This window comes from Crocodylus siamensis, chromosome 2 (assembly GCF_052110815.1).
Source record: "Crocodylus siamensis isolate JL-2025a chromosome 2, ASM5211081v1, whole genome shotgun sequence".
Taxonomy (NCBI): Eukaryota; Metazoa; Chordata; order Crocodylia; family Crocodylidae; genus Crocodylus; species Crocodylus siamensis.
Window position 1 is genome coordinate 123,498,533 of NC_143396.1, and position 16,891 is coordinate 123,515,423.

Genomic DNA, 16,891 nt, shown 5'->3' on the forward strand with positions numbered 1-16,891 from the left:
AGTTGCAACAGCCTGTCGATCTCGGATTGGGCTTGACAGCCATCTTTGGATGTGAAAGTAAGGCATTAATGAAAGACAGTCATCCTCAACTGTGAAGGATTGCCAAAGAAGATACGATGCATGAAAACTATTACATTTAAAATAAGCAATGACTACTTAAGCAAATACCACAAAAATTTGACATCTTAATGTTCTTGTTTAGGTTTTTGTTAGTTCTGTTTTTCCATTCGTAAAAGAAGAGCTCCTTGGAGACAACATTCTTATGAGCAAACAAGCGACGTCACAGGTCTACCAAGAAAACTCCATTTAAATGAAAAATCTGTAAGGCATAAAATTACAAAAATTTGAATAAGCACAAAACAGACTGCCACAGACAGACTAGCTGCTTCCATGATGTTAATCTGACTGAACAATTTTATAGTTAAGTTTAGTATTAAATTCTGGCAGGTAAGGTTCTATGAGTAGATGTGATATCTTTTATAAGACTGAGCAGTTGGAAAAAAGTTCTTAGCAAGCTTTTGGGCGCAATCACCCTTCTTCAGGTATAGGGAGTCTCTGTTTGAATAGTACATGAAAGCCTGCCAAGAACTTTTTTCCAGCTATTCAGCTGGTCCAATAAAAGGTATCACATCTACTCATAGAACCTTGCCTGCCTATGTCCTTAGACCAACATGGTTACAACCAAAAACCCAGCAGCAGATTAAAATTGTGGGACCTTTAAAACATTCAGTTGGCAGACTTAGGCCCCTTCCACAGATTATGCTTAAGGCATCATTAATAGGTAATCATGCCTTAAGTTGTGACACAGCTACACGTTCAACCAATTAATGGTATGATAAAGCAAGCAATAAACTACCAAGTTATTTTGTAAAGACTGTGTCTCAACTTTGTAGCTTGTTGTAATCATGCCATGAATTCAGTATTTCACCTTTTGGTTCTGGTGGCACACTTACCAGGCCTCTCCCATCCTGCAGCACACTGGCCAAAAACAGAGCGGTGCTGGGGGAGAGGGGCTGAACACAGCGTGCAGATGCAAATCACTGGCTGGAGCCGCCACCCCCCCCCCCAATCTGTCTGTGTATTCACAGCGGGTGGGGGGCATCGCTTCAGCCCAAAATTCTGTGGCAAGTCAGCACACCTGGACTTGCTAACTGGGAAACAAACAGCCACACTTTCAATTAACACAGTAAGTGAAGAGAAGTGAAGTGGCAGAGAGTAAGACACCAGGGTTTGAAGGGTGCTTGCAAGAAGCTGTCCTATTGCCAAAGCTAAACAGCCACACATTCCTCTCCCAGTGTTTCTGGAGGGCAGGAGGAAGGAACATAAGCTCTGCTAGAGAGAGAGAGAGACTCAGAGCAGACAAAGGGCAAACAACCAGAAATGGAAGTTCCTGACTCCAACAGTGAGACTGGGAACAGCTGAGAGCATCCAGGAAGGCTGTTCAGGGAGTCAGCTATAGGGAGGGAGCTGACAGGGAAGAAGTTGAGACAAAGCAGCCTTCAGGTAAACTGAAGCCTCAGGACAGCAGTCTGGCGAGAAGGACAGAGAAGGAGGTTAAGACAGAGAGAAGTAAGACCCAAATAGAGGACAGATATGTTAACTTTGTTTTCTCCGTCTGGGAAGAACCCTCCTAGACACACAGCAATAGTGAAGAGTAACTATTTGCACATAAGCCAGGAGGCTATTTAAACACAAGCCAGTTTTTAAAAAAAAGGCCTGGTGGGGCAGCATATTCAGCTGGAGGGCTCGCAGAGGAATACTGCCCCTGCTGTGAACCTCGTGATACGTGGACTTGCAGCACCAGCAGGGTTCCTCGCATTGCCCCCACTGCAAGCCCCACAGCTGACATCACTGTGGGACAAGGGAGAGAACACTGCTGCTGCTGTGACCCCCGAGGTGAGGAGTTCACAGTGTCCGCAATGTTTCCTTGCACTACCCGCACTGTGAACACCACAGTCAATGACTATTTCAACTGCATGTTAGATCACACAGTGCCTCTACCCGCACATGTGGAGAGACCCTAATGCTTTTAACTCTCAATCTTAATACAGCATTAATTGGTTTCTGCGTTATAGAGACAAGCAGATCTGAGAAAACAATGTTCTTTATGCCACTGTCCCAGGGCGCCTCATGCTGTCTGGGAGCTGGGACTGAGTGCTGCTGGACTGAGGCTAACAGGTAGAGCCACCCCAGCTCTGAGGCAGCGCGCAGAGCCCTACTGAGCCACACTGCACCCATGCCATGGGGCAGCTGCCACATGGGTGCCAGGTGGGGGGGGGCAATCCCCACTGCCCCCTCACTGCCCTGCACTACGCAGGGGGGCTTGGCCATGAGCCCTCAGAGCCCCTGATCCCTATTGCCAGAGCCAATGAATGCTTTTTTCCCCGCCCCCCCCGCCCAAGTGCCAGAGGCTGGGGCTGGGCAGGGGATGGGGCCAGGCAGGGCAGCCATGTGGGCTTCCCTCACAGCTCCTCCGGCTGTGCCTGTCTCTGCCCCAGAAGGGGGATCTGCGGGGGCTCTGCCTTGCTGCCACTTGACCCCTTCCACCCAGAGCAAGCTGCGCCCACATCCTGCCCCACTCCCCACAGCCCCAGCTGGGCAAGTGGCAGCAGGGCAGAGCTCCTGCTCCCAACACTGCTGCGCCCACATTCTGCGGCCCCCCTGCCCTGCTCCCTGCATAACGTGCCCCTGTGCCCTAGCTGGGCAGCTTGTCCCAGCCCCAATCCAGCGATAAAATCCTTGTTAACAGCAGTATATGGAGATTAAATACAACAGATCTGATTACCTGCTCATCAGCCCTCATCTCTCTGCAAGTTTGTGTACAGAGTCAAGCCCTTACCTTTCTCTAAAAGTGCAGTTTCAAGAAGTTAAATGATTTATGGATATCAAAACAACAAGAATGAACTTTTTGTAGAAAATAATGTTTAAACTGAAACTTCCTGACCAGTGATTTAAATCTTAAATGCTAGCAGATCTTCAATCCAGCACTGAGGCAGAATCCTAAACCACAATTTAATTCATTAAAATTTCACTGAAAAAAAATGCCATTCTACCATCCAAAAAAAAAAAAAAAGTGAATTTAATTTAGGTTTAACTCACGTTTTAGCCGAGTCTGACCTGAGCTAAACATTTTTCCTGGTCAAGGTCAAATCTTTAAAACAAAAGAAACCTGAGAGGCATCTCTACTCAAGAATCTCCTTTAGCAAGCCTCTACATGGAAACAAATTAGGTTATGCCGTTCAATTTTCCAACACCCATGTGTTCTATAAAGTGGTCGTTGTATTGAGCTGAATCATGAAGTTCAGTAAGTACAAAATCACAAATAAAACTGAAGATACCTAACAGAACAGGCTCTGTTTTATTACCGTTAATATTTCCACCTATACCACCTGGAGGTAGAAATATCGTAGTGCTGATGACAAAATGACTTCCTACCAAACAAAATAGGTGCCATCAGCAGTTGTCTCAGGTGTCCAAAATATTTTTTAGAAAACTAAGTTGTTAAATATATTCAAGTCATCACTTTCCAACTTTTGACTCCTCAAACTAAAACCTCAACAACACTGTGGAGCTTTTATATTTCACTAGAGATAAAATTTGAAAGAATCAGTCATGCTGGAATATAATTAAAAACAGAGTTTTTCTGTCTGCATTGCTGGTTGAGAGAAAAATATGCTCTTTTTTAGAACTGTGGATCTATTAGATGTTAAAGTCTCCATAAAACGTCATGAAACAGGCTGCTTTCAGTTCTGTTAACTGAAACTTGTATATATTCTTTCACCAAATTTGTCACCAACAACATTTGCACAAAACAGCATCTCTTTTCTATAGCTCACCTGCATTGCTTTCAATGGAAATCTTTTGGCTGCTCTGGAGAGGATTATGGTCACGAAAGAAATAATCATCACAGGGCGATTAAATTACAGAAGTTGATCAAATTAAGATAGAGGCCATATATTCATGCAAACAAGTAAGCAGTAACACATTTATTAAAATATTTCCTGATTTTTAAGAGGCCATATCAGTATAACCTATTTTCCTGGAAAAGTGCTTCATTTCATTTAGAAGTATCCCATCTTTGGTATACTGTACCTGTACTTGTTTGGTTGCTTGCTTTAGCCAAAGATCCAGTGTGATTTCTGCTGAGGGTGTCTTGAGCTGACTGAACATCTGAAGTGGACCATGATGTAGAATTATATCCCATAGGAACTTGTTGTAGTGAATGGGATACAACTGTACTTTGACCAGAAAATGGATTCGTCTCTTTAAACTGTCCAATAGCCGGAAGGCTCTGAGAAGTAAACACCTGCCCATATGGACTAGCAGTAGCCATGGAAGGATAGGAAAGGCTAGGATATGCAACACTGGAAACCACAGGCATGGCATAATGACCAGTATTAAGGGGAAATCCCTGAGATGCAACTGAAGAGCTGACTGAAGTACTGTAGTGGCTACCAAAAGCAGAATATGACTGTGGAATATTGGTATGTAAATAGGATGTAGATGATACTGCTCCTTGTCCAAGTCCTTCAGCTGACTCTACAGGATGAGGAGGAACTTTGTTGTATGACTGCTGTGATCCCTGTGCATTCAGCAGGTTGGAACCCACAGAAGGTGTCAGAACATTTTGTGCCGGTACTGAATAGCCAGTAGAGTAGTAACCAGCTCCATACTGATTATCTACTTGTGAAGGGATAGCTTTACTGGGCACTTGGGCATAGTGTCCTGAGGGAGCACTATAATTTTGAGGATATCCAGTGAAGAATTGCATATGATGCTGCACTGGACCTGAAATAAAGAGAAACATCTGCATTAGAACTATACACGTATTCTTTATGGCATTTTGCTATGACAGACAGTAGACAGAAGCAATCCTGTGTGCACTAACACTAAGATAGCAATGAGCAGCAACTACCAAAAAAAAGCACATTCTAGCCAATCAATGGATGGGACAGAATGATTTAAGTAACAGAAGACATTAAAATGAAATGTTTTAACTCATTTGCATAAATCAAGGGTCCTCAGTCTTTTGAGACTCAAGGTACCCATTGTCTGACTTGAGGCACCCCCTCCATAACTACTTGAATTGAGCAGTACCCCATTTCAAAAGCTAATTTACTACGGTGCTTGCCCCCTTCCAGAGGGGTAGGCAGTGGCCATGTATAGAGGAACCTAAGCCTGCACATTTCTCCTTGCACCTCCTGGCACCCTCCTTGAGAATTACTGGTATACATACACCAAACCTGATCGTCAGTGACTCACCTTAGATATTTGAAGATATGTTGTAAAAGGTTTCTCCAAGACTGAAATCTTACATGTCACATTTGTATTTGGAACATTTTTAAAGAGTATTTAAAAAACAACAAAAAACAAAACAAAAAAACAAAACAAAAAACACATTGCTGGAAAAGAATCTATAGCAGAAAAGTAAATAATAAAAATTGGCACTGCTTGGTATGTCATACTAAGGATACCTCTCTCCTGAATGAGAAGGAAAAATAAGATCTTTCATTCAAAGTAGTCTGCCAGTGAATGAAAGAAAGTATTATCTTACTTTATGAATTCCTAATAAGTGAGAAACGTGAAACAGTTTCATCTTCTATACAAGCCTAACTATAAAATGAACAGTACCTAAGACACCCCTTCATTTCCATTCACTGCTCTATACAGAGGTTGGCAACCTATGGCCTGCAGACTGTATCTGACCTGAAGCACTGGGGAATGACAGTATGATAGCTCAGTTCAGCATGTCCCCCTCTGTCTTACACCATGCCACCAATCCTGCTCACAGCCCCATTTCATCCCCTAGACCATGTGCTGCTCACCACTGCTGCTGAATTTGGCACTCCTCACCACTACCGGGGACAGGAATCAACGCCAAAGGGCAAAGACTCTGACAGATGGTAGAGGCATCATGCAGAGGCCTAGGTATGTTGGAGGGGGGTGATAGAGGACTGGGACACAAGCAGTGGCCTGCTGCATTAGAAGGTTGATAAGTTGGACTAACCAATGAAACTATGCTAAGCACAAGTGCAACAGTACAAGTTAAACATACTGGGATTCTTGACTGAGGTATTAAGGAACTGAGAACTGACAATGCAACATCCCTGTTTTTATACAAAGGCCCATAGTAAAAATGATGACTCCTCTAGACAGGTCAGTCCTATATGAAAGTAGCATTATTCTACTGTGATGTTCTTTTTTATCAGAACCAATTTATAATGACACCAAAGGATCCCCATAGTTTGGATCATGCTGAGCTACTATACAATTATTGCCCAGGTGACTATAGCATTTAGCCAGGGGAGACAACGCATGACAACACAGCAACAAGCCATAAACAAAAGGGGAACTCATAATTACTGAACTGTTGATTTATGCCTTAACTTTTTTTGTGTGTTTGGCATAAAAGGTAAATGAAAATATTGTATTTTGTGTATATCATTTTAAAGAACAAGCCACAGAAAAATGACTGTTAAAAAAACAGTCTGAGAAAATTCTTCAAATTAAAACACTGATGAATTTGAAGGGTACTGTAACTATGAATAGAACCCTATTAGTGCTTGGCTATGGACCCAAGGTGCAGTCTGATTAGTTTGACGGAGCCTCTTTGAAATCACAATCTATTATGTTCAGTATGCAAGCAAGAAAGCTAATAAAAGGGACAAAGGTAAAGCTCCCTGTCGAGAAAGAAAGAGGTGAATAGAAAGGGGAAAACAAACTCATTTTCTGAAGTGGCTAGCTGTCCTTTCAATGCACTATTTTTCTGTTATAACATGGACTACTGAATAGCTCCCACTCTTTTTAATACAAAAAGATGAGATGAAAGTGTTAGGCCATAAATTGCTGCTAAAATGGCAACTGGGCTTTTGGGGAACAACAGAGTCCACATAGCTCAAAAGCCATTTAAAAAAAAAAAAAATACAAACAGAAATACTGATGCATTGTTTTCATCAGTGCAAGCTCATGTTGGCATACAGTTCCAAATTTTTTAAAAATGAGATATTCAATTAATTAGCCATATTCCAATAACAAAGTTTTAATGGTGTTACTAATAGACTCCCAATGCACTTTTTGCATGGCTGAAAGGACAGACCCAACAATGCACAAATACTCTAAAAATGTGCATCCCCTCTCTGGGGTTTGTTGCTTTATCTAAATACTTAAAACACCTAACATTTGATTTTTTTTAACAGCTTTCTATTCTACAAAGAAATTTTCTAAGTTTCTATGTACAAGTGCAAAATGTCTATGATCCTCTAATAACAAGGAGTATTCTGAATGAGACTTAGTAAGTAAAAGACTCTGCACAATCCAGAAATTGTGTTTTGTAGGGCTTCATCTCTAAATGTTACAATACAAAAACCTGTATTTGCCAATTTATTTTTAAACTAGCATTAAATAAATGTAAAGACCAGACATGGAGACAGGCTCAGCTAATACACAGGATTTCAAATCTCCTATGAAAAAAAACTAGAATGCTTTATTCCTAGATTGAAACAGTTTTAGTATTACCAGCAGTCTGTTCTAAATCATCAGATGTTTTCCTTCTTTCAAAATGCATGGCAAGAAAGAGTGTAAAAGCTGCAGTAACAAAAAAACCCAAACTAAATTATTTGTAACCCATCAGTAAGAGACAGTAAACTTCATTACAACGAAACCTAACAAAATACCTAACTAAAATTTCAAATCCCCAGCCCTATCTCCAGTAAGTTTGACAAAAAAAGGCTCTAGATATTTAAAGGCTCCAGTAGTATTCTTGGGTGGAAGCATTTCTGCAATTTATCATTGTCAATGTACAACAACAATCTCTTAGGTTCATTTTATGATTTAAATAAGATTTACAGGTTTAGTTAACTAATTCACAGTTAGCTAAGAAAATAATCAAGAGTTCACAAGAGTATCTTCCTGGTCGTTCCTTAAGGAGACGATCCTCCAAGCCCAAACGGTGACAATCCCCCCACAGATCAAAGGGGGCAGGAGTGCTGAAAAGCCCCCTTGGCTCACCAAAAGCAACCACGAATGTCTCAAAGCTAAAAAGGAGGTGTACACCCAATGGAAAGGAGGGACCATCACCAAGGAAGATTATTCCTCCATTGCCCAAGACTGTAGGGGGGGCTGTGAGGAAGGCTAAGGCAGAGAAGGAACTGGGACTAGCGACCCAGATCAAGAACAAGACGAAGTCCTTTTTTAAATACACAGGGGGTAAAAAGAAGGTACCGGGTAACATAGGGCCCCTGGAGCATGCGCTAGGAAATCTGGTGGTCACACCAGACAACAAAGCTAACCTCTTTAACAATTTCTTTTCCTCCATCTTTTTGAGCAGGGACTGGGCCATTCCCCACGCTGGGATCCCCAACAGACCCAGGGGAGGGGCTGCCAGGACCAGGGTCAGTGAGGGCCTAGTCAGAGAACTTCTGATGCATCTAGATGTGTTCAAGTCAGCAGGTCCTGACAATCTCCAACCCAGAGTGCTGAGGGAATTTGCAGAGGTCTTTGGGGGACCCTTGGCACAGCTTTACGAGCACTCGTGGTGCTCTGGCAAGGTGCCAGTGGACTGGAAAAGGGCCAATGTGGTCACCATTGTCAAAAAAGGGAGGAAGGAGGACCCAGGAAACTACAGGCCCATTAGTCTTACCTTGGTCCCGGGGAAGCTCTTTGAGAAAATTATCCAGGAGCACATCTGCGAGGAACCAGCAGGGGAGATCATGCTGTCAGATCAACCTGTCCTTGGATGCAGGTGTCACAGTGGATATAGTCTTTCTGGACTTTAGGAAGGCCTTCAACATGGTCTCTCACCCCATTCTCGTTAAGAAGTTAGGTGACTGTGGCATCAATGCCTACACAGTCAGATAGGTTGCAAATTGGCTGGAGGGCCACACCCAGGGAGTGGTGGTGGATGGATCTTTTTCAGCCTGGAGGGATGTGGGCAGTGTGGTCCCGAGGGCTCGGTCCTCGGACCTGCACTGTTAAACATCTTCATCAGCGACTTGGACGAGGGGGTGAAAAGCATCTTGTTCAAATTCACGGATAACACTAAAATGTGGGGAGAAGTGGGCACGCTGGAGGAGAAGGACAGGCTGCAACTAAATCTAGATAGGTTACAGGGGTGGGCGGATGAGAACAGGATGGGATTCAATACTGACAAATACAAGGTTTTGCACCTGGGGAGGGAGAACCAGCAGCATACCTACAGGCTGGGGAATTCCCTTCTAGTCAGCACAGAGGCAGAAAAGGATCTTGGTGTCATCATTGATTCCAAAATGAGCATGGGCCACCAATGTTGGGACGTGGTTAGGAAAGCTAACCGCACCTTGTCATGCATCCACAGATGCATCACGAGCAAGTCCAAGGAGGTGATCCTCCCCCTCTGTGCAACACTGGTCAGGCCGCAGTTGGAGTATAGCATCCAGTTCTGGGCGCTGCACTTCAGGAGGGATGTGGACAACATCAAGAGGGTCCAGAGGAGGGCCACTCGCATGATCAGGGGGCAGCAGGGCAGGCCCTATGAGCCAAGGTTATGGGACCTGAACCTGTTCAGCCTCCATAAGAGAAGGCTGAAAGGAGATCTGGTGGCTGTCGACATACTTGCCAAGGGGAACCAGTTGGCAATGGGAGAGTCCCTGTTCCCCTGATCACTACCGGGAGTAATGAGGAATAACGGTCATAAATTGACCAAGAATAGATTCAGGCTAGATATCAGGAGGCACTACTTCACAGTCAGGGCGGTTAGGATCTGGAATGAACTTCTAAGGGAAGTGGTGCTCGCTCCTACTCTGGGGGTCTTCAAAAGGAGGCTAAACAATCACCTAGCCGGGGTCGTTTGACCTCAGAATTCTTTTCTGCCCATGGCAGGAGGTCGGACTTGATGATCTGCTTAGGACTCTTCCAACGCTACCTACTATGAAACTATGAACTATTATCAATTGCAATGGCCTAAAACAAAGCCACTGAAAAGCATTTTTTTTTTAAATCAACCAGAACTAAAGTAATTCAGTCCTTACCTTCCAAAAAGATACTTTTTCAGCAAACTTTCATATATAAAGATGTAGGTCTAGAAACGAAATAGAAAGTTCACCAGTGACCCAGGTTAGATATTGTTACTGCTGGTGTCTCAGGAGAATACAGATATGTATAACTAAAAATGGATCACTTAAAAAATGACCCTCAAAAGTGAGAAACATCTTTGAAACATCCTTTTGAAACACTTCCCTGAACTGTCTGTATAGTTCTCCCATGAGCAACTGGGGACAGGGCAGGACAGTAAGCTGGGAGGGTTTCAGCCCTTGTATAATGTCTCCACTGCTCATCCCACCAAACAAATGTTTGAAGGAACAGGGTGCTATTCTCCCCTGGCAGGAACACTCCCAGTTCCCACCCCCAGGAGAAGAGTCTCTGCTTCATGCACTCTTCTGGGTGAAACCAGTGCAAGGGGTGTGGGACCATGCTCTCATAGTGGCAAGGCTCCCTAAGTCCAAAGAGCCCCGTCATCATGGCACAGCTGTATTACACCCCCTGCACGCCTCTGGGCCAACCTGGAGAAGTGCAGGGTTCCAGATGGGTAGGGACCATTTTTCTGGCAATCTGGGAGGGTTCCAGCTGTAGACACATGGCCACCTCCTCCTGGCAGGACCAGTGAAGTGGGATGGGATTTTTTCCAAGTCAGGGTCCCCACATGGCTCCCTTATTTCATAGACATTAGGGCTGGAAAGGACCTCAGAGTCCAGCCCCCTGCCTAAAGGACAGGAAGTCAGCTGGGGTCATAGGATCCCAGCAAGATAAGCATCCAATTTGCTCTGGAAGGTGTTCAATGTAGGTGCTTGAACCACCTCCGATGGCAGGCTGTTCCAGACCTCGGGGGCTCAGACAGTAAAGAAATTCTTCCTTATGTCCAGCCTGAAACAGTCTTGCAAGTAGTTTATGACTGTTCGACCTCGTCATCCCCTGGGGCACTCTGTTGAACAAACGTTCCCCCAGATACTGGTGGTCACCCCTGATAAACTTATAGGTGGCCATCAGATCACCCCTGAGCCTGCGCTTTTCCAGGCTAAAAAGCCCCATGGCTCTCAGCCTGTCATCGTAAGGTCTGTTTTCCTGACCTCTGATCATGCGTGTGGCTCTTCTCTGGACTCTCTCAAGCTTCTCCACATCCTTTTTGAATTGTGGAGCCCAAAATGACACAGTACTCCAGCTGTGGCCTTACCAAGGCTGAGTTCAAGGAGAGAATGACATCCTGGGATTTGCTTGAGAAGCATTTATGGATGCAAGCCAGCATTTTGGTTGCTTTACTAGCCGCAGCATCACATTTCAGGCTCATGTTAATCTATGGTCAATGATGACCCCCAAGTCTCTTTTTTCTGTAGTGCTAGCCTGCGTAGCACTGTGGAGCCTATAAAGGTGCTGTAGGTTTTTCCTCCCAAGGTGGAGAACCTTGTATTTTTCAGTGTTAACACCATCAGGTTCTCATCTGCCCATTTGCTGAGCCTGTCCAGGTCAGCTTGGATCACCCGCCTGTCTTCTGGCATGGATGCTTTGCCCCAGAGTTTGGCGTCATCAGCAAATTTGGCCAGTCCACTTCTGACTCCAATGTCCACATCATTGATGAAGATGTTGAACAATATGGGTCCAAGGAAGGAGTATTGGGGGACCACACTGGTCACAAGTCACCATGATGAGTGACTGCCAACAATTACTACCCTCTGGGTCTGACCACGGAGCCAGTTTCCCAGCCAGCGGATCGTGGTGGACCCAAGACCACAACTGGCCAGTTTTGCCAAGAGGTGATCACGGGATACCAGATCGAAAGCTTTTTTGCAGTCAAGAAGTATGACATCAATCTCTTCTCCCTCGTCCAGGTGATAGGTCACCTGGTCATAGAAGGAAATGAGATTGGTCAAGCAAGACCTACCCGCAACAAACTTGTGCTGCCTATCCCTTAGGATGTTGGCGTCGGCCAGTCCATTAAGGATGGTCTCTTTAATAAACTTTTCTAAGATCTTCCCCGGGACAGAAGTCAGGCTGATGGGCCTATAGTTAGCCGGATCCACTTTCTTCCCTTTCTTGAAGATAGGCACCACATTGGCCTTGTTCCAGTCTTCAGGCACTACACCAGGGCGCCAGGAGTTTTCAAAGATCCGTGCCACATTGCTCACCCCCGAATGGATTATCAGGGAACCAGTGTGCTCCTTCCCTCCTCCTTCTGTCCTTTTCCCCTCATCCCTATTTCTGACAATTTTATTTCAGATTTTCTCCCATTTATCCCCATTTTGATGGATGTGCCATTCCCTTAAGGTTCCCAATGGTGTCTAGGGACATAGAAAGCATTCAGATAATTGGGGGAAACCCGAGTAAATGGACTTCAAGGTTCTTTGGCAATATCCCATTAAAAACTGGCAATTGATCAGCTCAGTCAAGATGCTGCAACAAGGGTCTGTCTGGCAAGCACCACCAAACACTTTACATCTAGATCTTAGGATTTTTACAAAACCTAAGTGCTGGCCTGTAGAAACTTCATAGCAATTTCACTCCGTACAGTTGAGTGGTTTCCCAGAGTGCCTGCTTCCTGGATCCCAGTACCCCTTTCCTCCTCCAGCACTTCTACTCTGCCAAGCAGGTATAGGGAATTCTCAAAAACTTCACCAAATACAATCTGCATTTTCCAAAGAACATATTATTCTAAGGGACATGGGTTTCTGAATGAGTGATGTCTGGGTATTCCTACAACTACAGTAGATAGCAAAGTTCCAACAGGATTATAGTCAATGACTGTCAGCAGATGCATCTACACATGCACTTTAATGTGCATTCACCTATTTTAATGCATATTAATGAATCACTAAAAAAACCTGCTCTTTAGTTAATGCACATAGACAGGATAAAGTGCATTTTCTCAGTACCTCACAATGCAAGTACTAGATTCAATGCCCATTAACTAAAGCGTGTCAATGCACATGTAGAGGCACCCAGCCGTATTAGGGTATCAGCAAAATTATAAAACATGCCTTGAAAAAGCAAATGCTTGAAACTTGAGGCAGTCCTGAAACTAGAATATACAGCATACTTGATGAGTAGAAAGTTTACCACGGAAGTAAGCAAATGCCAAACCTTTGCAAAATCTGAGTTTCAGTCTACATGAATTTCTGTTTCTAGTCCTTCTAATTTTAAAGAATATGAATCTACATGTAAACTACATGCAAAAGTGTACAATTTTTGCCTTTCATTTTAAATTATAACTAACAGTTAATCCCATTTATTGTTGGTGGCTATTTTGTCAAAGTCACATAATTTTTAACACTGGCAGTCTGGGGTTACACTTTTGTGTAATCTAATCAGTTGCAAAAGATGAGCTGAAATTTCAGGTATTATACACTTCTTAAAACCTCTAGCCATTCTCTGTTAAGTTCTTTTATCCGCTGCTGTGAGTGAATAGGCTAACTAGAGAAGAATAAACAGCCCTTGCCTACATCTTGTAGTTTTATTGCTTTAACTATTAATATCTGTAAAAAAAATATTAAACCCTCTTCCAAAATGAGGCGTTAAATATGTGTATAGTTTATTTCTTTTCCCATGTAGCAATAACATACTGGTCTAAGGGATGTTTATCCTTTACATGCTTATTAAGGGTTTTACTGCTAAAACAAACAAAGAAAGAAAGAAAACAAAACCTCAATACTTCCATCCTAACTTACCTAGTTGTATTAGTTTTAAGATGTTGCATGTAGCTAAGGCTATTTTTAAAATTACTATTCTAAAGTGCTATCAAATGTACTGAACATACACAGTCCTGTTTCAGTTACAGATTTTAGAAGTCACATAAAACAAAAGTATGTAAAAAGATTCTTCAAACAAAAGGATGAGGATGCTTAGTATGATTATGTCACTTCAAGTTCTGAATACTTTAGCATGCTTAAGTGCTAGCCCTGCAGTTCTTTGTCAGCCACCAAGACTGTCTGAATTCATACTACTATGCTATTATATGCCACTTTTCAATTTGACGGCAACCAAATAATTCTTCTACATTTCACAGTATTTATACAAATTCTTATATTTAAGCTTCTGAAACTTATGGGCTAAATTAGAGGCACTTTAAAAAAAAGTTGGGGGGGGAGGCGAGCCAATTGTATAAGGATTCTTTCAAGACTGCATCTTTAGTGAAAGTCACTAAGAAACTCTTATCCAGATTTCCTCTCTGAATCAGACAGACTGTCAAGGACTGGAGCCCAAACATCCTTTTGAATATCAACTGGACTGCCAAGAACTGGCCTTCAAATGGAAACAATTTTTTCCACACAGTCTTTCAACTGAGCAGTAATCAGGCTGCAGTAACAACAATACTTGAACATGAAAAACTCTCAAGACTTTATAAAGTCTAACTTCTACACTAGCCTGGCAGCAATACACATTTGATGTCTTCCATATAATACACAGCAATAACTATATTCATCAAAGTAGTTTATGCTTAAACTTCGTAAGTTACAATGATTACAGAAGCAGGCCACACTTGAAGAAGGGGGAAGTGGAAATTAGCTGTAAACCTCAGGGGGAGGGGAAAAAAAAATCAAGTCTGGTAGTCTTGGTCTGGATTCTGTATCTTTCTTCTTTCCCAATCTCCTGTACAACAACAAGACTACAAACCCTGTGTACAAGTTCCCCATGACAGAGAGATGAAGACCAAGAACTCTCATCTTAAAAATGCTGAACTACTATTGTGTGGGTAATGTGAAATGACAAATTAAATAAATGCCTTACCTATCCATCAGCAGAGCTATAAGATTATAAATATATCCTGAAAGAGAATGTGTGAAACCAAAAATAAATCAAGACAAGTTCAATAGTTATGGAACTGGAGGACAGCAATGCAAGAATCTGCAAAATTTATTTTTCAAAACTTTTTAAAATCAAACCAGGTTTAATGATGGGTTTATTAGCAACATAGATTAATGATCATGTTTACAGCCTGTTCAAAACTTAAAGGCATCTGCTTTCCATGATGCAATGAGAATTTTAAAAACCCATACCCATCGTTTGTACTCAGTTTTGCCACTTCACCTTGTCTAAACACAACAAGAATCTATAGTTTATTGGGGAAGCAAAACACGCTCACTTGCTTTTTGAGAGAAGCTCCACTTTTCAGACCCCTGCGACATTACATATATTACGCGATTCACCAGTGAACTGTGCAATAAATTCAGACTAGTCGCACAGGCAAAATAACTAATTGCACAATTCACTGGTGAATCACGCAGTAAAATTCAGACTGGCCACACAGGGTAAGTAGCTATCACTCCACCCACTGGTCCAGCGCTTGATAAACTGAGAATCTGTGAGATGGCCCGCACAGGTACAGCCACAGCCTCACACTCACTCGAGAACTGTGCAATAAAATGCAGACCAGCCACACAGGGTGGTAAAAACAACTATCCCGCTACAAAAAAAAGAGCTAACCAGCTACAGCGTTAGTGCTCGAAAACAGGTAACGGTTCTACACGCTGGTTTCTTCCCCCCGGGATGACAGGGAGGGACAAGGTGTAGCGGGCCCCTATTCTGAAGTGCGGCACCCTTTGAGTTTGAGCCCTGCTGCCCAGGGAAGCAGCTGAAGACAGCAGCAAAGGAGCACCTCCCTTGGAGGCGCCAACTGCCACCCCGCCGCCTATTGGCTAGCCGCCCCAACGGCAGCAGAGCCCCCCTCCCCCTCTCCCGTTGTAGCTTCGAACGTCCAGCCTCGCTGTGGTCCGGACGCAGCCCCCGCCCCCTCCCCCCATTGGTGGCTCACCGTTGTGCTGCGGCCGCGCTCCGGCCTGCGCCGCACCGGCGGGCGCCCCGGGAGGGGGAGGGGCGGAGGGCCGCTGGGGCAGCCCGGCGGGCGCGGACATGGCTCCGGGCTGCGCGTTTCTCTCCCCGCCCGTCCCCCTCCTATCCTCCCTCCCTGCAGCCGCGTGCGCCGCCAACGGCCCGAGCCGGGCTTGGAGCGCGAGTGCCCTGCGCCTCCCCGCCTGCCTCCAGGACGCACGCGCGGCCCGGCCCGGCCGAACCGGGCCCAGCTACAGCCGCAGCCCACAGCGCCCCCTAGCGCGGCCTCCGGGCTCTGCAGTCGCTGCGGCTCTTCCGGCAGGTCGGGGCTTCAGCCGGCTCCAGGATTGGCGGAAGCGCGGCCTTGGCCCTGCCTCCCGCTGCGGCTGCGCTGCCCACCTGGTCTGGGCTGACCGAGGGGGGCGTGAATCGGGGCTATTGACCCGGCCCCGTGTAGCTGGGTGGAATGGAAGTTCGCATCTGGTCACTCGCTCCCCCGCTCCTCGCCGCCGCTGCGGCTTCTTTGGGTCAGGGGGCCCCTGGGATCAGAGCGGGGGCGGACCTCGCATGGGCTGGTTTGCCCCGTGCCTTGCACCCTGCCCAGGCCTGTGTGTATGTTTGTATATGGAGGGCGGTGGGTGTACACACATTAAACTTTCCTTAGCGTTTACTTGCAGGGAGTACCATGGAGCTTCTAAGAACATACCTCATCCCAAAGCACCTTCCACAGCACTGTACGCTACCCAGCACCATAACTCTATGTAACAAACAAAATAATTTTTTTTTTGTGATTTCCTAGTCGACCTAATAAAAGGTATCATCTCTGAACCAAGAGTTCTAGAGTTTTGCATTTCTTTTTCTCAGACCAACATGGCTACCAAATACCTCCCTGAAACATATATACAGATTCACATGCACACACACATAAAATGTGGTATATTCACACACACATATGTTCTAATATTATAAAAGACTTAGTCTGTCTGTCCAATACACTTCATTCACACTCTGAGTGATTCATTCACTAATCGGAGTGCTCCAAGAGCATTCTGGACAGCAGGCGGTGGCAGAGCCCTGCCAGGACTATGGGGACTGCGGCGGG

General features: G+C 44.5%; 1 protein-coding gene across 4 annotated transcripts in view; it reads right to left on the reverse strand.

Annotated features, from left to right (window-relative positions):
* The window catches only part of SEC24B (SEC24 homolog B, COPII component), a 100,563-nt gene extending 84,533 nt beyond the window's left edge, over window positions 1-16,030 (reverse strand). For 2 of the 4 annotated variants that reach the window (XM_090036720.1, XM_090036718.1), the window contains exons 1-2: window positions 15,773-16,029; window positions 4,093-4,788 (exon numbers count right to left, since the gene is read on the reverse strand). In XM_090036720.1, the coding sequence (XP_089892846.1) occupies window positions 4,093-4,788; window positions 15,773-15,872 (796 nt within the window). In that variant the 5' untranslated portion in view covers window positions 15,873-16,029. Of the gene's footprint in view, window positions 1-4,092; window positions 4,789-15,772 lie in introns of all 4 variants that reach the window. The other 2 variants (XM_090036717.1, XM_090036719.1) reach the window with 2 other exon arrangements.
* Window positions 16,031-16,891: the final 861 nt, after the last annotated feature.